The 23,505-nt window shown below is 46.0% G+C and overlaps 1 protein-coding gene across 1 annotated transcript in view; it reads left to right on the top strand.

Moving 5' to 3' along the window:
• Positions 1–22,028: 22,028 nt before the first annotated feature.
• Positions 22,029–23,505, top strand: part of bcat1 (branched chain amino-acid transaminase 1, cytosolic) — a 75,758-nt gene continuing 74,281 nt past the window's right edge. The window contains exon 1 of the mRNA XM_078553640.1: positions 22,029–22,305. Coding sequence (XP_078409766.1) covers positions 22,300–22,305 — 6 coding nt within the window. The 5' untranslated portion in view covers positions 22,029–22,299. The remainder of the gene's footprint in view (positions 22,306–23,505) is intronic.

Raw genomic sequence — 23,505 nt, 5'->3', positions numbered from 1 at the left:
GACTCTAATGAGATACCTATGCTTTTTTTTAATATATTCATTCATGGTGGTGAGCTGCCTTCTTGAGCTGCTGCAGCCCATGTGTTGTACACCCACAGTGGAGCCCTGAAAGGAGTCACTGGCATAGAAATTGATCACCATGTTCACTCTCACAGCCACTGGCAGTGGATGCCCTCCATGTCCCTGTGGCACCAAATCCTACAGTAACTGGCAGATGTGAGTGACCAGTTCCCTGAACATGCGCAGTCTTTGGTGACACTGGTTCTCGGTCATCTACAGGAATGAAAAGTGGCGTCTATAGACCCTGGGCGTCACTAGGCGCTGGCCAGCGATGGCTCGCTGTGGCTCTTGGACGGCGTGTGTGGGAGCCCCAGCTACCCCTTCTTCCTGAGGTTGCTGCTGCTGCTTCTGCGCAGCCAGAAGTCTCAGCCGCTCTCTCCTCCGTTGTCTTTGCGCTCTGTAGGCCATCAGGCATACAGCTAGTTCACCAGGCTCCATGATCCTGATGTACTCCTCCTGCAGGGTGAAAGAGAGAGATACGTGGGTTAGAATGGGTGTACTAAGAACCTGTCCTGGTTAAGTGTGACGGCCCCTTACCACTTCCCGGAGAGTGCTGGCCACCACTTGGATGGCCAGAGATTAGTGTGCTGCATGGCTGCCCAGTTAGCTTGAACCATGGGGGAGACTGGTCCAAACCGGGATGCAGACATTGCAAGAGGCTGTGATCTGTATACAAAGCTAATAGAAGAGATTTGTGAGATGCTGCCACATCTTATTTTAAGCCTTCCACTGGCATGTGACTTTAACAAGGAGCGAATCATCCCAGGTTTGCACTGAGTGCAGTAGCAGGTAGGAAAAAGGGATTTTTACCAGTTGGCTGCAGTGAATTGGTTTTCGGGCTGTATCATCTCAATCCCGCCTCATTAGTCATGCATTCCCAGGAAACATGCCGTTTCACTGGCGGGTGGCCTCTGATTTGCCCGTCCTGCGTTCACCTTGCTGCTTCCTCTCACTGGGCGCCATATTTAAAGCGCAGCTGCACGCACACCTCTCAGTGCTTCCAGCCCAGGACTGCTGCAAGGAAGACATGGCCCCCTAATTCAGTGATGCATCCCTGGAATGCCTTTCAGATGCCATGGAGGCCTGCTGTGATGTCCTTTACCCCGGCTCTGGTCGCAGGAGGGGCAGTAACATCACCAATCCAGCTTGGGAGGCGGTGGCTGTGATGTCAGTGCCAATGCTACCTACAAGAGGTCGGCCATCCAGTGCAGAAAGAGGATGAATGATCTCATCCGTGCCGTCAGGGTAAGTCAACTTCTGCATCACTTTAAACTCACGCACTCACAATCCATCACACATCTACAGGGACAACATCACTAACTCTCTTATACACCTTCACATCTCCATCAAGCTCATACCCTCTTGAACTCGTGTACTCATCCTGTCCATGTCTCTGCTCACCACACAAACATTCCACCCAGTGCCATATGTCCTGCTCACACTCTCTCCATCTGTTTTCATGCAGAAGAAGCTGGCTCACAACAGCAGGGAGAGGTCCCAGACTGGGGGTGCAGTGGCCCACATTTGGCCCCTCACTCATTTTGAGGAGTGTGCCATCGTGCTGACTGGTGAGGATGTGGACCATGCCTGCGGTGACGATGAGGTCAGTGGCAAACACCCAAATGAGGATCCTGTATCACATCATCCCCCTCTCAATGCAACTGTGAGTGCTCTCTCTCCTGCTTTTGACTCTGCTGCCATGCACTAATTACCTCTACGTTGGTTCACAGGGAGCTCTGCCAAGCGACCAACACCCTCAGCCAGCCAGTCCCTCAGCTCCATCCAGGTCCTCACCTCCAGCCAAGAGGACACCTCCTCCATTGAAGAGCTGGAAATAAGCAGCCTGTAAGACCCGTCACAGCGCTTACCCACACCCTCCACCAGCACAGAGACACACACTTCGGCGGGACCTAGATCTAGAGCAGGCTCGGGTTTACAATCTGGTGGTCACCGCACAGACACGTGTCCACAGCAGCGGGAGGAGGCAGGTTCAGCCGAGCTCCCCAGCACTCGGAGGACTGCTGGGGAAGAGGCATCTGTGAGGTCTGAGTCAGATGACGAGCCTCTGGATTCGGCCTCCAAACTCATTCTGGAGAGTCAACAGAAGGCAGGGGAACGTCACGCAGAGCTGCTGGAAACCCTCAACAGAGTGGCATGCGAGTCGGAGGAGTGCGCCCACCTGCTTTCTGAAGTGATGCCCACATGCGCTTATGGAGGTCTCCATGGGAAGGCTGGTGGAAGCCATGAAGATCCTGGTCCAGAAGAAAGCGGAGATGTGTGCAGACCCGCACTCCATTGCAGTAGCCATGGGTGAGTCCCTGCAGTGGTGACGTGAAAAGGAAACGGGGCACCTCAACATCCCTCCAGGTGCTTTTTCCCCTCAAGGAGTCGGGCTGGGGCCCTTGAGCACCCAAAGAGAGGAGGATCGGCAGCTGGACACCCCTGTGTCATCCACTCAGACATCTCAGAGGCTGTCCTCTCCGTCCAAGTCCCCTTTGCCTGTGAGCCCCTCAGCCTTGTCCTCTGTCACCACAGAGGGAGCAGTTGGCCCACAAGAGGACAGCCAAAGCAAGTTGGCGCCCTCAAGGCCTTGGATCTCCAGAGGACACGTGCCAAAGTCATCACAGGCAACAGGGCCAACCATTGCACAGGCTGTCCCCACCCCTGCTGCGGATGTCAGGGCAGCACCTAGAAGAAGCGGTAGACCTAGAAAAGTTAAGAAATTCTGATCACAGTTGGTTGCATGGGTGAGCACATTTTGTCATTTTATAATCTGAAAATATATCCACTTTCACTGAATAATGTGTAATGTCTTTCTGCTTCATTTGCAGGCTTTGTGAGTCCTGCCCATGCATTCCCCCCCACCCAACTAGCAGTTCAGCTGCACGCAGCCAGCCCACAAGTGACTCTGGGGGGAGACATGTGTGTGTGGCAGGGCCTTTCAGAGCCTTGTCCAAGCACTCTCCCACACTCTTGGAGCCTTCCTCCATCACTCTCATCTCAATGCCCTGAGCATTTTCAATGCTGCCGGCTGGGGTTCTCCTGCAGTTTGTCCATCTGAGCCGACCTGCATCTCCGCCATCCACTGATCACACTCCCATGCAGCAGCTGTGCCTGGACGAGGCTCCTTTCGCTTTCGATTTTGCAAAATGGTTGAGTGAAATATGTTTTCAGTTCCCCCCAGTCTTTTCCCCTCCCCCCAGTTACCCATGTCCTTTCCCCCATCAATGTTGAGCCCCCTGGCATCACCTTCCGCCTCCCCACATCACTTACCAGCCACAACCCTTTTCTTTCCAGGATGACCTGGTGAACGTGCACGTTCTCTACCTTCCTGAGTACCCCACCCCCATCCACATTGACCTCCCCAACCTCCTCCTTCACATCCCAGGGTCTGTGTCTGTCTCCAAGTCCCCACCAACCACTCTTCTACCATGACCATTGCACCCTCGCCACCCCGCCCTAACCCCTCACTCTGCCCTCTCTCATACTCACTAGTCCCTCCTACCACACCCACCCTCATTTTGCTCCCCAGGAGGCAGTCATCGACTCCACAGACCTCTCCCTTGAACATTCACCTGGACATCCCCCCACCCTTACTCCTTCCTCCACACTTACTACTCCCTCCCCTTGGACTTCTTCCCCCCTCCGACCCCTTCCCCCCTCTGAACTTCTTCTTCCACCCTTACTCCTTCCTTCTTGCTTACTCCTTCCCCCCTCCAAACTTCTTCCCCCCTTCGAACTCCTTTCCCCTCCAAACACCTTCCTGCCCCCTTAGACCTACCTCCTCAGTTACTGCATTCACCCCTGTCACACTTTCCTTCCCTCTCAACCTCACTCCCCCGACACCATTGTTACCCCCCTCCCAATCTCACCCCCCTCTAGTTAACCTTCCTCTTCCAGTCAAACCTCGACCTTCCGCCAGGAGGGATATGATAAGCATTGAAGGCGAACAGGGTGAAAGAGACAAATGGAAATCCTGTTGGAGAGAAGAGCAGTACTTCTTCAAGGTAGGCATTCCTGGAAGAGAAGTGACAGTGAATTAAACACCAAGATAAAAGCAAAATACTGCGGATGCTGGATACCTGAAATAAAAACAGAAAATGCTGGAAAAACTCAGCAGGTCTGACAGCATCCGTGGAGAGACAAACAGAGTTAACGTTTCGAGTCTGTATGAGCTGGAAGGTGCAGTATTTTGCTTCTATTAAAATGATGTTCCCGACATGCGGCGGTGGGAAAGGTGGCCCGCCATTGACAGGTGGGGTGAATGATCGCAAACTGGTTTTATGACGGCATGAAACTGATATTTGGCCTTCCCGCCATGTTGTCCGCTCATGCCCGCCATGACACCCAAGGTAGTTGCCATTGATCTAAGGTATTGGACAAAGACTGAAATATTTTCATTCTACTTTTTCTAGACCCAGCAACGAGACTTAGTCTTTCTACAATAATACTTAATAAAGGGCAAAAGTGTTATTATAGACAAAATCATAGAGAAATGGATAGGGACCAGAACTGGGACAACAGCAAAGTTTCTGGCTGATGATGGAGGGGAAGTTGCCAATTAGGGGTTCAGAGACAGTGTGAAAACATGAACATCATAGTCATGAATACCACAGCTGAAAGTACTTCCAGCAACGGAGCTTGTGAAAGGAATCACAGTGGCCAATGAAGTGTCGTATTAAATCTTAGCTGATCAACCAGACTGCAAGTTGATAACCATCCTGGCATGGATGGTTCATGCAAAGAATTAACTTCAGTAGGTTGGGGGATATAAATCCTATCAATTAGTCTATGGGTGAAATCCCTTCTGTGCTGTGTGATTGACCTCCTGCTCTAGAAGATACTGTAGTTCCATTTTATTCTGTGCATTTGAAAGATTTATATGCAGAAAGATGGGCTTTCATCATGGTTGATGTCTTGGAGAAAACTCAGAGAGCACTGAGGCATTGTATAAGAGGATCTGAGACCAGAATTTGATTCAGGAGATTTTGTGTATTGTGAAATAGAAGGTCATAGGAACGGAAAGACCTTGGTAATGTACTAGGTGATGATGGTAAGATAGTATTTGCCAAACATGGCAATCAAATTGTTATAGTTCATTCCTCAAGATTAATTGGAAGTAATTACAAAATCTCGAATTCTAAGTGGTTGACAGAAGTAAACAAGGTACTCAAATGCTCATGTATTTTGTGATGAAGATTTTGAGGAACAGAAAACGGCCAACTGAGTGCTAAATAGTGGTAATGTGAGTGACCATGATACACATAACAGAGCTATTGCACCCAAAGGACAATTGCCAAGAATGGGTACTTGGGTGACTTATAGTCAGAGGATCTATTGAATGGAGGAAGTGACTCTTGCATCAGAAAATGATCATGTACAGGAAGAAGACCCTACAATAGTGCAAGATGACAATCTCACAGCCATAGTCCCGACTGACATATAAGTACAACCAGAGGCCATAGATTGAATAGATTAGCCAATAAAGCAAAAGCCACAAAACAGCCTCAGAAAAGAACTATAAGCAGAAGCCATCATGACCATGATGGCTGCCAACAAACTAATAAAAGAGGGAAAACAAAAGGAATCAGATAGTTGGAGTGTATTCTGAGGTACCAGATCTGGGGTAAACAGCTTTGTCACATAGGTGGATTTGTATTGAAAAGATCCTTGCAGATGGGATTTACAAGACTAAAGCAAGTTGGTAGGGATTTTGAAGTGCGACTGGGCAATACAGATTTTAGAGTGGACTCTCCCACAGCTGGAAAAATAATCTTGAAAATCGTCTTAGCTCTTTTGACAACATCTTCATGGGAGTGTAGATCAATTGACATAAAAGCAGCATTTCTTCAGGGTGATACTTTTCAGAGAGAAGTGTTTCTGAACAACCCCCCAAAGAGACAACAGGTTCAGAAGGAAAACTATGGAAACTAAACAAGTACATCTCTGGCTTGAATGATACTTCCCAGGTAGTTTTCAGTGAGATCTGTTTTGCCGAAAATAGTTTTGTTAAACTAAAAGGAGATCCTGCAATGTTTTATTGGCATCATAAAGGCAAGCTTTCAAGCACCTTCATGATGCATGTTGATGATTTCTTATGGGGTGGTACTGAGGTAAAAAGATTAGAGTAAAATTTAAAATTGGCAGTCAGGCTTGTGGGGCTTCTAAATATATTGGTTTAGACATTAAGCAGAGTACATTTGGGATAACTTTAAATCGACAATCCTATTTAGAGAGTGTTACTCCCATCCCAAATAATCATACCAGGTCATCACGGAAAGATGAAATTATATCCTAAAAGAAGGGACAGAGCAATTACAATGCTTGATTGATCAGTTGAACTGATTGGGCACTCAGATTAGACCAGATGCTTGTTTTGATGTGCTGGAGTTAAGTGTCAGGATGAAAGATCCTAAAGTGGAGAATGTTTTAAGAGAAAATAAGGCACTAAATAATTAAGTACGGTGAAATTGGCACTTAAGTTTCTATGATGGTCCAAAGAAAATGAAACTAGCCATTTTTAGCAATGCTTCACATGCAAATTTTCCTGATGTTTATTCCACTGTAGCTGGTTTCATAAAGTGGGTATAGAATAGGAAATTTTGTCCTTTAGCTTGGGAAGCTATGAAGTACTTTGGCTGCTGAAACACTGGTTCATGTGGAGCCATTGGATATGGGATTCTATTTGTCAAAAAGTTTAGGGAGGTTCTGGACAGTAGGCGTACTGAAGATATTATACCCACTGAACCGGGATAATGTACACTGTACTAAAGTGAGAGCAGGAAAAGGTTACTGGTTGACCTTGAAACAAATGCTGGAAGAAAGAAAATCTCTAAAATTAAATGGGTGGATGCAAGCCATCAAATGTCAGATTGTGCAGATTGTTTTTCAAAAAGAAATACATGTACAAAGAAATTGTTAGAGGTCCTAGAGGAGGGCTGTGTCACAATGTAATGCTTTGTGTGGAATATGAAGGCTGTAACTTCCGAGCTCCAGGACCTCGGGGGTATCCCAAAGATGCGCTGGGGAACATTCACCCCCAACCCCGCCCCGGAACTCCGCAGGTAAGGTTTGTGTGCCAATTGCCTAGAAGTGCAAACTTCCCATGAGCTATTGCCTTGTACTGGGAACCATCCAAAAATACAATTTAAATCACAAGCTTCGGATGGTTTTGACTGGGTTATATCAATAGTTCCAGAAAAAGTTAGAAGAATTAAAACCACTTCTAACTTCTGGGTAACTGTTGTACAGACCCACATCAATACCTCACGAGCCTCCTACAGCATCGCCAAACCCCACGGGAGTCTCTCCACCCCCCCATGTCTACCACCACAGGACTACCTCCCCCACCTCGACTACCACCCCCAGGACTCCCTTCACCCCCCACCCCCCCCGCACCCGACTACCACCCCACAGGACTGTGCCCCCCCCACCCCAATAACTACCACTGCATGGGACTCCCTCCAACCACCCCCCCACCCACCTGACTACCACCCCACATAGACTCCCCACCTCCATGGGATTTCCCTGCACTCCCATGGAACTTCCCCCACCTCTCCCACAGGGCCCCCCATGGGTCTCTTTCCCCCACCTCAAGGGACTCGCCTCCCCACTACCCCAAAGGGACCCCACATCCAATGGTGATGCCACCCCATGGGGCACCACAAGGCCTGACTCCCCCCCGCATCCCACCAGACCTGACTCCCAATTCTCATTCCCACACCCCGTGCCAAAGCCTGACCAGACCCAACCACAGCACCCCACCCCCAGCCAAAGCCCGACCTGACACCCCCCTGACCTGACTGCTGCCTCCCCCCCCCACCACGCCCCCGACCCGACCCCACCCCCCACCAAGGCCCCATCTGACCGCCCCCCGCCCCCCCAAAATCCTACCCACTTACCTTAGACATACCCCTTCTCCCTGGCTTATCCAGGACCTTTAAACCTGGCTGGACATTTAAACTTACCTGCTTTATGGCAGCTGATGCTGTAAAAAAGGAAGCAAAGCATTCTTCCCTCCAATGCAGCAGCACTTGACCGAAGGCCCCAGAAGCACGCTGCCCTGCACAGTTTATGCCTGGCCTGCGTTGGAAGGGCAGGCAAGGCAGGATTGAAAAAATTGATAGGTAAGAAAGTAGGAGCAGAGTGCCAATCCAGCTCCAATTGCCACCCCGCGGAAGCTCAGGCCCAACTTGTTTTGAAATTTTGGTTTTACGCACAAACTACAATTTTCATTTAAAAAGAGAGCAGGGAATCTGCTAATTGTATATTAATTGTATGCAGGTGGTGGGCATTAGCTGTGGCTTCTCTTGTACCCTGTGTATAGATAGAGACTGGAGCTTGGTTGTTGAGTTAGAAGGTGCGTACTTTTCATGTGTAACTCTGTGAATAAATGCTTATGAAAGTATGGAAAGGTTGCCTCCAGATCTATCCTTCAGCATTTGGCTTTCCAGAGTATAACACCAGTGGCTGACTTGCAATGCTATAAACACACTTCGCAACTCGTGACACCAACAGTGTGTGGCCCACCCCCTTTTGTGCCTGTTTGTACACGATTGAATTTTTTGGCCTCTATACCAGGATTGGCTCTCTTTCTCAAAAAAGGAATCCGCTTGATCATTGTTGCAAGTAGCTATATATTTAACTTAGCAATGTGACTACTTATTTGCTGATTTCTGTTATTCAGATCTTCTTAAAGCTGCATGCCCCATTTCCTGTCTCTGGATGTATGCCAAGGATCTAGAGCGTGAATTAAATGAGATCTATAGGTATTCTGCTGGGCATCGCCCTCTAACTGTGATGAGAAGATGAACGATCATTGGAAGCTTGCAAGATATGTGTAGTTTCACCTTAGATTTTCAAGGGGAAGGGACCCTGACATTGATCATCCCCTTGTATACAGGTCAAGGCACTGATAGTTTTACATGCTTGAGGAGAGATGTCTGGTTTAGTAATGATTTGCTATAACAGGCTGTGACTGAGCTCTGGAGTTACCCACAACTACACCTTGAAATCACTTGAGGATAAGGTTAGCTCAGTCAATGGTTACCAAAGACACTGATGGATTATAAGGCTATCTACTGCAGGCCCTTTGACATGTTCCCTTTGATATGCTCACCCAGGGACCAGCGGTGAGCAGTGATACAATGAGGAGCCCAGAACTAACCAGCCTTTTGGTACGGCGTAACATTGAGCTGCTGTAAAATAGATTCTGCTGCTCACACCCATCAGGTGGAGTCTTGTTATTCATTAAGATAAAAGCAAAATACTGCGGATGCTGGAAATCCGAAACAAAAATAAAAATAGCTGGAAAAACTCAGCAGGTCTGACAGCATCTGCGGAGAGGGATATAGTTAATGTTTCGAGTCCATATGTCTCTTCATCAGAACTGAGGAAAAATAGAAATGTGGTGAAATATAAGCTGGTTGAGGGGGGTGGGACAGGTAGAACTGGCCCTCTGTCTAGTTCTACCTGTACCCCCCGCCCCCCGCACCCCCCCACCACCCCCCCCCACCACTCCTTAACCAGCTTATATTTCACCGCATTTCTATTTTTCCTCAGTTCTGATGAAGAGTCATACGGACTCGAAACATTAACTGTATTCCTCTCCGCAGATGCTGTCAGACCTGCTGAGTTTTTCCAGCTATTTTTATTTTTGGGCAGAATCTTGCCCTCGGATGGCGTGCGGGCCCCACCAGCTCAGCGGCAGGCGGCCAGCTGACCCCCGCCACTGAAACGGGGCCCGCCGCCATTTTAAGTGGGCAAGCCAATTAAGGCATCTGTCAAAGAGCACACTTCTCCCTGAGGCAAAGTCCAGTCTCAGGGAGAATACTGACAGTGGAGAAAACTTTAAAAATAGAAACATCAAAACATTATTAACATGTCCCCCTCATGTGACAATGTCAAACGAGATGGGACAAGTTAATAAAGAATACATAAACTTTATTAATTTTTTACAAAACGGACATGAAACTTCATCCCGCCAGTGGATGAAGTTTCATGTATTATCAGAAGCCTGCTGGGGCTCCTGGCCTGCCCGCCAGCCTTAAGGTTGGCCAGGCAGGTCTTTAATTACTTTAACTAGCCTGTCAATGGCCTCAATTGGCCATTGACAGGTCGGCGGGCGGACAGCTGATTTCGCTGTCCACCCGCTTTCCTAAAAATTTAAAGGGACCAGGATGACATTGGGGATTCCCAACATCATCCCACATCATTTTCCCCTCGGCGAGTGGGCCCCGCCCCCAAATCGCCGAGGGGAAAATCCTGGCCTTTGTCTTGTTATTCATGTTAGGTAAGGGTTCCCAGGTTATTGAAGTCTTCATATAATCTTACCATACAAAGAGAGACCTATGAACAATAACCTACCTTCAAGAGTTCAATTGTAGCCAGCCAGAACAAAGATTACTTACGTGTTCCTATAATATGGACGAACACAGTGCCAACTGTATAGCAGATCAACCATTCACACTGATGAGTGACCCAGTAAGCTAATTGTTAAGCTTATAATGTGGTTTTCTTGAAAAGTGAAGCTTCCAGAGAATGCTCCAGTTTCTCAGAGCAATTTGCTGTGCGCTGGACCTGTGGTACATGGGCTATGTAATATAGTTTAATTATAGACCATTGGAGGCGATATGTGGATTCTGTCTCTGACTTCAGAATGAAATTCCTCGCTATTTCAGGAAGGATTGTCCAGACAAAGAGAGAGAGATACAGAAACAGTCTGACTAGTTCCCCAACTCCGTGTGCTATTGACTAATTTTACAATCCTACCATTAAAAGCCACACAACAACACCTTAGGTTTATGTAGTTCCTTTAATGTAATCAAATATTCCAAGACACTTTGCAGGAAATTTATAAAGCAAAATTAGACATCGAGCCACATCTGATAATATTAATCACATCGTCACCCCTTGAACCCCTTCCTCCCCACAACCCCCACTTTGTGCAGAAGCTCAGGGCACCTAAATTATTTGTCCAGCTAAGCCTCCAGCCTGTCAGAATAAGTGAAAACCCATTTTAATGTTTGAGCTGCTGCAGGATCAATAACTTCCCATTACCTCAGTTCCCTAACCTATCTGGGTTCAGTGACTTTTCTACTTATGATTCAATGCACTTTTTTTTCAATACAGACTCAGTTTAAATACTTATCTCCTGGTAATATCTCTTTCACACCCTACTCATGCAATCCCATAGTCCCAGTTTTACTATCTCCTGTAAATACTGAGGTGAAATGCTAATTAAACATCTGCCATTTACACACTCGTAAGTGTAAGATCCCTTCATCTCACCCTTTTTTAACCTTGTGCATCTTTGCAATCCCCTTTACGTTTGCCAACATTTTTGCTTCTTCTTTCCAGTCTTCTTAATATTGGTCAGAGGAAACTTCTGACTTCTGCTTCTAAGCTATTAGCTATAGACAGTTGCACAATATTTCCCTCAATCTTTTGTCATTTACAAAAGCAACATTTGTGCAATATTTCTATCCCATATTTTTTCCAGCAGCTGCTTAAACATTTAACAAATTCTCCATGACCTTCCACTGCCTGCCTGACATTAGTGTAGCATTTGTTCAATGTTAGAGGCAGCGGCAACAGCTTAGGTTTAGCCAACCTTTGGAAGGATTGATTGACTTTAGCATATGCATAATTGGAGTTATTTCAAGAATCAAGAAACATTATGGGCCACATGCCCAAATACATAATTTGTACTTCTATTGCGGGTGTGAATTCAGAAAACTCTGTTTGTCCCTGTGTTGTTGACACATGCAGTCTGGTAAATTGCCTCTTTTTGTGCTGTATAATTCTATCATTAGTGAAGGCTTAGCTCCTGCAAAAGAACTTGCGTTCATATGAGCGTTTTACAGCTGATGACATGCTAATGGCTGTAATGTTACGACACAGGGAGAAACCAAAGTCAGTTTGCACACAGCAAAATCCTACAAACAGCATTGAGATGATCTGATTTGGTCGAAGGATAAAATATCAGCCAGCAGGACACCAGGGGGAACTTCCTGCTCTTCTGAGTAGGTTTGTGGGATCTTTTACATCCAGTTTAAAGGGCAGGCATTAACAGCTCATCTGAAAGACACTCACTGCAGTGCTGCGGTGCTATCATCTGACATATTAAGCGCTCAGGTTCCAGGAATAGGGTTTGTACCTATTACCTGCTGCCTCAGAGGCACCACCGAGGCAGGGATGACATGGAAAAAATGTGATATTTAGCTTGTTGGAAGCTTCTTCCTACTAATGTATATTCATGACAGAGTTTGTCAACCTCAAAACTGACCTTGATTCAGACGTCAAGAGAAATACTGTCACAAAAGCTGTCACTTAGTATTCACATGTATCACTTTGTTAAACTTGACTTGATGTCATATAATGCTGCACATTTCATATCATACAAAGAAAGAAAGGCTTGCATTTATATAGTGTCTTTCAGGACCTCAGGATGTCCCAAAGTGGTACGCAGCCTATGATTGACACATTTATTTTAAAAGGTGAAACATTTCTACACTCAAGGGATTGTAGAAATGTGGAACTCCCTCCTGCAAATGGTATTTGATGCAAGGTCAATTGTTAATTTTAAACTGAGATTGATAGATTTTTGTTAGCCAAGGGTATTGAGATTAAGGGATATGGGGCAAAGGTGGAGTTAGGTTATAGATAAATCATAATCAGATTGAATAGTGGAACAGGTTCAAGGGGCTAAAAGCCTTGCTTCTGTGCCTATGTCCATATGTAATGTTGGAAATGCAGCGGCCAGTTTGTGCCAAACAAGCCCCAGCAAACAGTCATAAAAAATGAATGACTCGATAATGGCCTGGATTTTGCTGTGGTAATGATAATAAAACTGTCAGCATTCGCTTCACAATTCCACTGAAAGTGACAGCGACTTTGAGAGCTTGGCCGTGCACAGAATAATGTGAAAACCTAGAAGCTGCTGTCAGTGATACTCCGCTGCTCCATAGGGTGCACTGTAGAGGTTCCCACAGACTGCTGTCCCCCTTATAATCATGAATTGATGAGAATTCCACTCTAACACTGTCCACCTTGCTGTAAAAACCCTGGAAAAATTTGCACCTTGTTGCACGCGGTGTAAATGGGATATTACTGATTTACTAACTTCAGAATTACTGCTAAACACCTTTACTGGCCCTGAGAAGTTAATTTTATAATTGTAGAATGTCAAAACTCTCCACAATGATTAAAAATTCTGCATATTTTTAAAACAATTTTGTTCTGTTTTTTTTAGAAGTGTGGTTACCTTGTTTTTTAGCTCCTATCGTAATACAGTCAAGATGGCTGCCGACAGACGCCTGTGCTTGTGAATTTGTCCATATAAGTGCAGACAACTTAAAGGTGAATCGTACCGACAATGGAAAAGAGATGCACAAATTTTAATTGCCACTCAGAATTTGAGGCTAGGTAAAAAAATGATCTATATATTTAATAGTCTCACTGAATTAAAAAAAAATTGTTGCAGACTTTTTGTGTTCCTAACTTGGGCATATTGAATCATCCAGGTATGGAGCATCAAGAAAAATCGGGTGAGGAGGAGCACGCACCCATAAGGGAGCCAGCCAATTTCCCAACCCATTTTTTAATCTTTGTGGCTGTGTCCAGGCGTTTCAGTAGCTTCAGAAGCAGGAACATGAAAATCTGCTCGATTGCACTTTAAAGGGAGTTTGAAGTCTCCAGCCTCTATGTACATGCTCACTTGTTTGAAATGGGTGCATGCCATAGAAAAAGATAAAGCTGAAGGAAATTACCTAGGCGTAAATGGGTTCTGAATAAAATAGCTTTTTCTGGTTCCAAAATCCTAAAAAGAAATTGAGAAACGAAATGGAGGGGATGAGCATCACAGTGAGGTTGGGGGCATGAGTAGAGTTCTGATTTCCATCGATTGCAATGATGTCATGCAGCGAAACAGTACAGCTGCACATGCACCATGTTGGCAGCAAATGCAGACGGATTTAAATTGACATTGGGAAAACCGTACCGCAGAGATTGCCAGACTTTCATGGGCAGCTTTCTTCCAGGTCAATGGCCAAAATCCATGCTTCACTGCTGATTGCAAAATCCCGGCCAATCCGTTTCAGTGATGTTGGTTGAGGGATAAATGTTGGTCAGGACACTAGGGGCAGCTCTCCTGCTCTTATTTGAATAGCGTTGTGGAATCTTTTATGCCCACATGAGATTGGCTAGATTTAACATCTCATCTGAAAGACGGCACCTGCAACAATGCAGCACACCCTCAGAACAGCATGGGAGCGTCAGCCTGGATTATGTTCTTAAATGTCTGGGTTGGGACTATAAACACAATCTTCAGATTCACAGGTGATAGCGTTACCCATGGAGTCACAGCTGACTCAAGAGTCACTGGTCTCCAGTAGGGAGTTGCATGTGAAATCATAGATGTACACCTTAAATAGCCACATACACAGATCCACCAACAGTTACCAAACAGCAAACTGATCAAGCACTGAGAAGCTGTCCACTATCTTGGGTGTTCTCAAATGCTTAGTACTTAATAACATTTAATATCTGCTCCTTGATTAAGCAAGAGAATCTCTGGATTTAAGTGATTTCAGGGTTTTAAGGAAATGCTACTCATTTTCAACAATGTTCTCAAACATGAGCGAACTAGAACCAAAGCATAATTCACCAACAATAAGGATTTTGTAATGTTAAAGGTGCTATATAAATGCAAGTTGTTGTTGTTGTTGTTGTGTTTAATAAGACATCTGATTAAACATGCTTTGTTTAGGGCGATGAGTTAAAATCCTGGTTGGTGTCTTTATGTCGAAGGCAATAGAGAGAACGAGTCTAAACAAGTAAGTAATTTTATTAATTTGCTTTCCTGGTGTGGAGTTCCAGTTACCGGGAGCTCACATGAGGAATCGGGAGCCATGCGCAGTGTGTCATTTTAGCTCTTAGCTCGTGAATTCTGTGAAGAGTTTGTTTCTGACCAGTAACCAGGTCATCTTTTAGGAATCATTATCCAAACGTTTGTGAGTGTTACTGTACAACATGAGTCATTACAATGAACCTAGCCAACAGTTTGAATCACTATGGACCATCCAACATCAAACCGAGAAATGATGTAAGCGTACTTAACCTTCGAGAAAATCTTTTAGCAAAAAGGCTATTTTTGTGGTCCTGGAGAATAGCCTTTGCATCAATGTACTCCAGAAATTTGTGGAATAATTTAGTATGTGATCCACTTTCATAATAATCAGATTCCACTTGGAATACTTCCTTCACTGCACCTCAGGGAGGATATGTTGGCCTCGGAGGGGATGCACTGCAGAATCGTCAGAATGATAGCAAGACTTAGAGGGTTAAATTATGCAAACGGGTTGCATAAACTTGGCTTGCGTCCGCTTGATTGTAGCCGAGTGAAGGATGACTGAGACATTTAAAATGATAAAATTCAATAGGGTAGATCTGGAGGAACTATTTCTTCTGATGGGGTAATCGTAAACAGGGGACACAAGTTTAAAATTAGAGCTAGGCCATTCAGGAGGGATATCGGGAAGGATTCTTTCACTCAAAGGGTAGTGGAAATCTGAAATTCTCTCCCTCAAAAGGTTTTGGATGCTGGATCAACTGGAGATATCAAGACTGAGATTGTTAAACTTCTGCTAGGTAAGTGTATAGATATGATGCAAGGGCGAGTAAATAGGTTTGAGGCATAGACCGAACATGATCTATTCCAGGATCTGGAATGCACTGCCTGAGAGTGTGGTGGAGCCAGATGCAATCGTGGCTTTCAAAAGCGAATTGGATTGTTAGCTGAAGAGAAAAAAAAAAGCTCCAGGGCTCCGGGATAAAGGTGGGGAATGGCAATAGATGAATTACTCTTGCTGAGTGCTGGCACAGACACGATGGGTTGAATGGCCTCCTGGCACAGGCACACAGCCATTCGATTTAAATGGAAGAGCAAGCTTGAGAAACTGAGTGGCCTACTCCTGTTCCAATGTTAAGTTCACCTTCAGTTTAGGCATCAGGACACCTCAATTCTCCTTTTCTCTTGTAATACTGGAAACTCCCTTTACTGTTTTATTCATCTGATAAAGCAATGCCTGGTTTTAGTTGCCTCTTTTGTCTTTTGTTTCAAACATTTCTGAGAAGTCCTTGCATTGTTCCTGTTGGTTTCCCTTAACATTCAGCCCTCGGGTTTTCTGTTACTCACTTCACTTTATGTTGTTTAACTGACCTGCATGCTTCTTTAATCTGTGCTAACTAGTTCATGATATGTTTTTATCCTGCATGTTTGGAAACAGATTCAAACTGTATTCATCCAGATGAGGAACTGTGGTGCTCAAGGATGGAACACTTCCATATGCTCTATCCCAGCAATTCGCCTCAGCCCCAATCTCAGAACAACCCACCCAAAATCAGCCTAAATTTTTACCCCATGAAAACCTGATCTACCTGCTGCTGAGGATCCACCAAAACCACCATTTTCTAACAATTTTAGCACAAGTTGCTTTGGTGATTGTCCCGAGATGAAATCCTGTTACACCTGAAGTGAAAATAGCGTTGCATGTTTGCCTTTCAGGACATGGAGCAGGCTCCAATTCTCCAGTGACTTCTAATGTCACAACAAATGTGCTGTGAAATCTGCTAGGAAAACACTGGGTCCATCCAGATCTGTTCCCCTAACAGCAACTTGCATTTGTGTTAAGGCCTTTAACTGGGAAAATACCTCAAGGCCCTTTATGGGAGAAAAAAGAAGAAAGATAAAACAAATAAAGGAATGGGCATGGAGGCCTGGTGTGACAGTTAGAGAGCTGGGCAAGTAGACAGCTTGGTTTTGCGATGCTCTTTAGAGGATGAGAATGCAGTGTTATTGAGGTGGAGGGACATAGGCAGGATGTTGTAGATAGTAGGGCTGGGATGGCTGAAGTGCCTGGCCTAAGACTCGCATTTCTATAAGGCCTTCACAAAAATCAAAGTTAATTCAGTAAATTAGACAATTTTTCAGTTTGCACTGGGGAAAATTTGACCATGAAAGCTGACGGATAGTTGTAAAACCTGGTTCATTAATGACATTCGTGGGAGAGAACCTAACGCCCTAACTGGGCCTGACACACATGGCTCCAATCCCGCACTACAGGAGTGGGTTAAAAATATTCCTTTGCAAGTTTTGCCCACAAGAACAAAAAAAACTGGACATCTGTGTGTCAGTCTTGAAGGAAAGGTGGTGCCCAAGAAGGCAAGGGTTGGAGAGCCAACATGTACAGGAAGTGAGGTAAAGGGACAGGAATAATAAAAGGAAGAGGTTTTTAAAAATTCTTTCATGGGATGTGGGGGTCAGCATTTATTGCCCATCACTAATTGCGCTCGCAGTGAGTGGGCTTGCTAGGCCATTTCAGGGGGCAGTCAAGAGTCAACCACATTGCTGTGGGCCTGGAGCCACATGTAGGCCAGTTCAGGTAAGGATGGCATATTTCCTCCCTTAAAGGACGTTAGTGAACCAGATGGGTTTTTACATCAATCAATGATAGTTTCATGGCCTCCATTACTGAGACTAGATTTATATTTTTCTTTATTCAATCATGGGATGTGGGCTTTGCTGGCTGGGCCAGCATTTATTCCCAATCCCTAGTTGCCCTTGAGAAGGTGGTGGTGAGCTGCCTTCTTGAACCACTGCAGCCCATGTGGTGTAGGTACACCCACAGTGCTGTTAGGAAGGGAGTTCCAGAGTTTTGACCCAGTGACAGTGAAGGAATGGTGATATATTTCAGAGTCAGGATGATGTATGGCTTGGAGGGGAACTTCCAGTTGGCAATATTCCCATCTTTCTGTTGCCCTTGTCCTTTTTAGATGGTAGTGGTTGTGGGTTTGGAAGGTGCTGTCGAAGGAGCCTTGGTGAATTCCTGCAGTGCATCTGGTAGATGGTACCCACTGCCGCTACTGTCTGTTGGTAGTGGAGGGAGTGAATGTTTGTGGATGGGGTGCCAATCAAGTGGGCTGCTTTGTCCTGGACGGTGTCAAGCTTTTTGAGTATTGTGGGAGCTGCACTTGTCCAGGCAAGTGGGTAGTATTCCATCACACTCCTGACTTGTGCCTTGTAGATGGTGGACAGGCTTTGGGGAGTCAGGAGGTGAGTTACTTGTCACAGGATTCTTAGCCTCCGACCTGCTTTTGTAGCCACAGTATTTATACAGCTAATCCAGTTCAGTTTCTGGTCAATGGCAACCCTCAGGATGTTGATAGTAGGGGATTCCGTGATGGTAATGCCATTGAACATCATGGGGCGATGGTTGGATTCTCTCTTGTTGGAGATGGTCATTGACAAGCGCGAATGTTACTTGCCGCTTGCCAGCCCAAGCCTTGATATTGTCCAGGTCTTGCTGCATTTGGACATGGACTGCTTCAGTATCTGAGGAGTCGCGAATGGTGCCGAACATTGTGCAATTATCAGCGATCATCCCCACTTCTGACCTTCTGATGGAAGGAAGGTCATTGATGAAGCAGCTGAAGATGGTTGGGTCTAGGACACCACCCTGAGGAACTCCTGCAGCGATGTCCTGGAGCTGAGATGACTGACATCCAACAACCACAACCATCTTCCTTCGTGCTAGTTATGACTCCAACCAGCAGAGAGTTTTCCCCCCGATTCCCATTGACTCCAGTTTTGCTTGAGCTCCTTGATGCCACACTTGGTCAAATGCTGCCTTGATGTCAAGGGCGGTCACTCTCACCTCACCTTGGGAGTTCAGCTCTTTTGTCCATGTTTGAACCAAGGCTGTAATGAGGTCAGGAGCTGAGTGGCCCTGGCGGAACCCAAAGGGCGTCAGTGAGCAGGTTATTGCTAAGTAAGTGCTGCTTGATAGCACTGTTGATGACCCCTTCCATTACTTTACTGATGATGGGAGTAGACGGATGGGGCAGCAATTGGATGATTGGATTTGTCCTGCATTTTGTGTACAGGACATACCTGGGCAAATTTCCACATAGCCGGGTAGATGCCAGTGTTGTAATAGTACTGGAACAGCTTGGCTAGGGGTGCAGCAAGTGCTGGAGCACAAGTCTTCAGTAATATTGCCAGAATGTTGTCAGGGCCCATAGCCTTTGCAGTATCCAGTACCTTCAGCCATTTCTTGATATCACATAGAGTGAATCGAATTGGCCAAAGACTGGCATCTGTGATGCTGGGGACCTCCGGAGGAGGCTGAAATGGATCATCTGCCCGGCACTTCTGGCTGAAGATTGTGGCAAATGCTTCAGCCTTATCTTTTGCACTGATGTGCTGGGCTCCTCCATCAGTGAGGATGGGGATATTTGTGGAGCCTCCTACTCCCAATGAGTTGTTTAATTGTCCACCAGCATTCACAACTGGATGTGGCAAGACTGCAGATCTGATCCGTTGGTTGTGGGATCGCTTAGCTCTGCCTATCACTTGCTGCTTATGCTGTTTGGCATGCAAGCTGTCCTGCGTTATCGCTTCACCAGATTTATTAACAGAATTCAAATTCCTCCAGCTGCCATGGTTGGGATTTGAACCCATGTCACAGAGCATTAGCCTGGATCTCTGGATTACTAGTCCTGCAACATTACCACTATGCAACCACCCCCATAAACAGATAAAAGTAACGGGCAAAAAGGGCAAATAGCAGTAACATGGGGAGGGGATAACAGTGAAAGATCAGGATATTTGTTGGCTGGTACAAGAAAGAAAATGGTCATGAGAGCTTCTGGATTGGAATCTGCCACCCCTATCCAGTCTGACATATATGCAACTATGTTCTTGCCCTGTCAAGTGTTGACTGTAGCTGAGTCGATAGCACTTGTGTCTCTATGTCAGAAGACTGTGGGTTCAGGACTCACTGAGGAGACTTGATGATGTTATCTAATCTGACAGTCCAACGCAGCTCTGAGAGACTGCCACACTGCTGAAAATGCTGTCTTTTGAGTAAAATATGAACCTGCTCTCGAAGGTAGATACAAAGGTCCATGGTAAATATAAAAGCAAGAAATTCTCCAGGTATTCTGGCTAACATTTATCTCTGGACATCACTGTAAACTGATTATCTGGCTATTAATATGTTGCCACTTGTGCGATCTTGCTGTGTGCAAATTGGCTGCTGCATTTCCCGTATTACTACAGTAAATATACTTCAAAAATGACTGCATTGGCTGTAAAGCATTTTGAGATGTCATAAAACCATAGAATCTCACAGCATTCCAGGAGGCCATTCTTCTCAATATGTCTGTGCCAGTGAGGTGTGAGTGACTGCCCGTGACTTCATTGCAGCATTTGACCAAGTGTGGCATCAAGGAGCCCCAGCAAAATTAAAGTCAGTGGGGATCAGCAGGTGTGGGGGCGGGGTGGGGATGTGTGGTAAACTGCTCTGCTGGTTGGAGTCATACCTAGCACAAAGGAAGATGGTTGTGGTTGTTGGAGGTCAATCATCTCAGTCCTGGGACATCACTGCAGGAGCTCCTCAAGGTAGTGTCCTAGGCCCAACCATCTTCAGCTGCTTCATCAATGACCTTCCCTCCATCATAAGATCAGAACTGGGGATGTTTCGCTGATGATTGTGCAGTTTTCAGTACCATTCGCAACTACTCAGAGTCCATGTCTATTTACAGCAAGGCAACGTTCAGGTTTGGGCTGACAAGTGGTAAGTAACATTCGCTTCACACAAGTGTTAGGCTATGACCGTCTCCAACAAGAGAGAGTCTAATCATCTACCCTTGATGTTCAATGGCATTACCATCACTGAATTCCCCCGCTATCAACATCCTGGGGATTACAATTGACCAGAAACCGAACTGAACCAGTCATGTAAATACGGTGGCTACAAGAGAAGGTCAGAGGTTGGGAATTGTGCAGCGAGCAACTCACATCCTGACACTCCAAAGCCTGCCCACGATCTACAAGGCACAAGTCAGGAGTGTGATAGAATACTCTCCACTTTTCTGGAGAGTACAGCTCCAACAACACTGAAGAAGTTTGATACCATCCAGGACAAAACAGCCCACTTGATTGGCACTACATCCACTACCTTAAACATTCACTCCCTCCACTGCCGACACACAGTGGCAACCGTGTGTAACATATATTGTACAGATGCACTGTAGCGACTTGCCAAGCCTCCTTTGACAGCATCTCCTAAGCCTGTGACCTATACCACCCAGAAGGATAAGAACAGCAGACACATGGTTACCCTACCACCCCTCCAAGCCACACACCATCCTGACTTGGAAATATATCGCCGTTCCTTCACTGTCACTGGGTCAAAATCCTGGAACTCCCTCCCTAACAGCACTGTGGGTGTACCTACACTACATGGACTGCAGTGGTTCAAGAAGGCAGCTCACCACCACCTTCTCAAGGGCAATTAGAGATGGGCAATAAATGCTGGCCCAGCCAGCGAAGTCCACATCCCAGGAAAGAATGAAGAAAAAACACTATTTCAAAGAGCTGTCCAATTATTGCTAATTCCTCGTTTTTTCCCCCACAGCCCCATCTATGTAGTGTAGCTCCGAAGAAGAATCGTACCGACTCAAAACCTGAAGTGTTTCTCTCTCCACAGATGCTGCCAGACCTGCTGAGTTTTTCCAGCATTTTCTGGTTTTATTTCAGATTTCCAGCATCCGCAGTAGTTCGCTTTTATCTTCCCTTACTTCCACGCCTTATTGCCCTCTGAGGTGGCTCGGCGAGGCTCAACACCTCAGGGCCAGTGTGTGTGTGTGTGTGTGGGTAAGGAAGGTGCTGCCTTTACCAACACCAGGAACAGCAGCCGAAAAAGTTTTGCGTTAGTGGTTTTGCAACATTGGGTTACAATTTTGATTTCAGGAGTAACACATCTTTTCAATCAAAAAAAATTACGTCAGACCACCGGACATTTGGGAACACAGAGTGCAGTGCCAAGATTTAGGAAGGTCGAAGCTGTGTGTACAGTGCTGGGAAGTGGGGGGTGGGGGGATGCTAACCATTGCCTTCTGCGGTGCCTTCGCTGACGTGGTAGAATGTTGCTGCCTCCCTCGCTGATGCAATGAGCGGTAGATAACATCCACCTTAAATGAGGAGCAAATCGCGGCAAGTGCCACTGCAAATGCAAGGCCAGCCAGTGCCAGAGGCGGTGGAGCGAGCCCTGTGTATCACCCTAGATATTGGCTTCGCTTTGGCGCAATTTAATAGCAATACATTGCATTTCGATTTCCTGTCTGCAGGACCCACGGAAGGATTCACTGAAAGAAAACGTGCCTGGAGATCTATAAATGGAGGTAAATGCATTGCAATCACCCTCTGCATCTGGCAGAAAGTATTCATGCATTTTAGATCGCGCGATTTGAACAAAAGCGTCTTGCAGAAGAGCCCACGGTGGCTTTTTGTTAAGATCACAATTATTAACTCTTGTTAAAAACGCGTTGAAATTTCGAGGCGGTGCACAATGACCTGACTGTTTTGGGTGAAACTTCAATCGTGTCAAAAAAAACCAAAAGAAATTCTGCATTCCTGTGTGCTTCCGTCCAAAATGTATAACGTGTGCTCACTTCAATCCAGAATTGCTGCTCAGCCGATCGTTAGTTGTCCCAGTTCACAGTGTAATTGTATAGCATTCCCTGCTCGCCCCTTGGTGTATTTCGTTCCCAGTCCCTGAAGTATATTACACGAGCTGGCAACTCCCAGTTTTGACAAGCCCAGAGCTGCTCTGTCTCGTTCCAACTCTTCCTGAAATATATTTCACATTTTTAAAAAACTCAGCCCGAGTTGTACATTATATCGAACGGCCAATTCTCATCCTTCTGGTGTGGATGGCAAACTCATGGCCCACTTTCCCCCTGGAAAATCATTGCAATATTAACATTTTTCTTTGCTCTTTTTCTGGATGAGTGGGAAAGGGAAGTAGCATTTGAGATAAAGTAAATGTTGGAAATAAAGATTTGTATCAGTGTGGCGCCTTTCATGAGTTCTGGACAGCCCAAAGAGTTTTGCAGCCACTTTTGAAGTTAGTCACTGTTGTAATGTCGGAGTTGTGGCTGACAATTTGCCAACACCAAAGAAATAAGCCACAGATTGGCGGGGGCCGCGGTTAATGTGATGGTTATGTTATTGGACGTATAATCCTGGGTAACTGAGAGACATGGGCCAGGATTTTGGGGTCACGCCCGCGGCGGGATGGAAAATTTGACGGACCAGCCAAAGGTCCGTTGACTTGGGGCAGGAATTTCCAGTCCCGCGGTGGACAGGACCGGAAAGCCCCGGCCATGAGTTGGAATCCCACCACCCCAGCTGGAGAACACAAGCCTGGTGCACACGGAGCTTTGTGTGTTCGGCTAGTTTGCTGTTGGTTCCACACTCGAGTTCTCAACTTTGACACACACCAGCGTGCGGGATCCCCAGTGTGTTTGCCCACTTGAGTCGGCAGTGACTCTGTTGCCTGGGTCATGTGAGCTGAGTGGATGATGGTCACATCCCCAAAG

Source organism: Cetorhinus maximus, chromosome 12 (assembly GCF_964194155.1).
Source record: "Cetorhinus maximus chromosome 12, sCetMax3.hap1.1, whole genome shotgun sequence".
In the NCBI taxonomy this organism is placed as follows: Eukaryota; Metazoa; Chordata; class Chondrichthyes; order Lamniformes; family Cetorhinidae; genus Cetorhinus; species Cetorhinus maximus.
The sequence above is the reverse complement of the archived record's forward strand: the minus strand, read 5'-3'. Positions and strand labels throughout refer to the sequence as shown.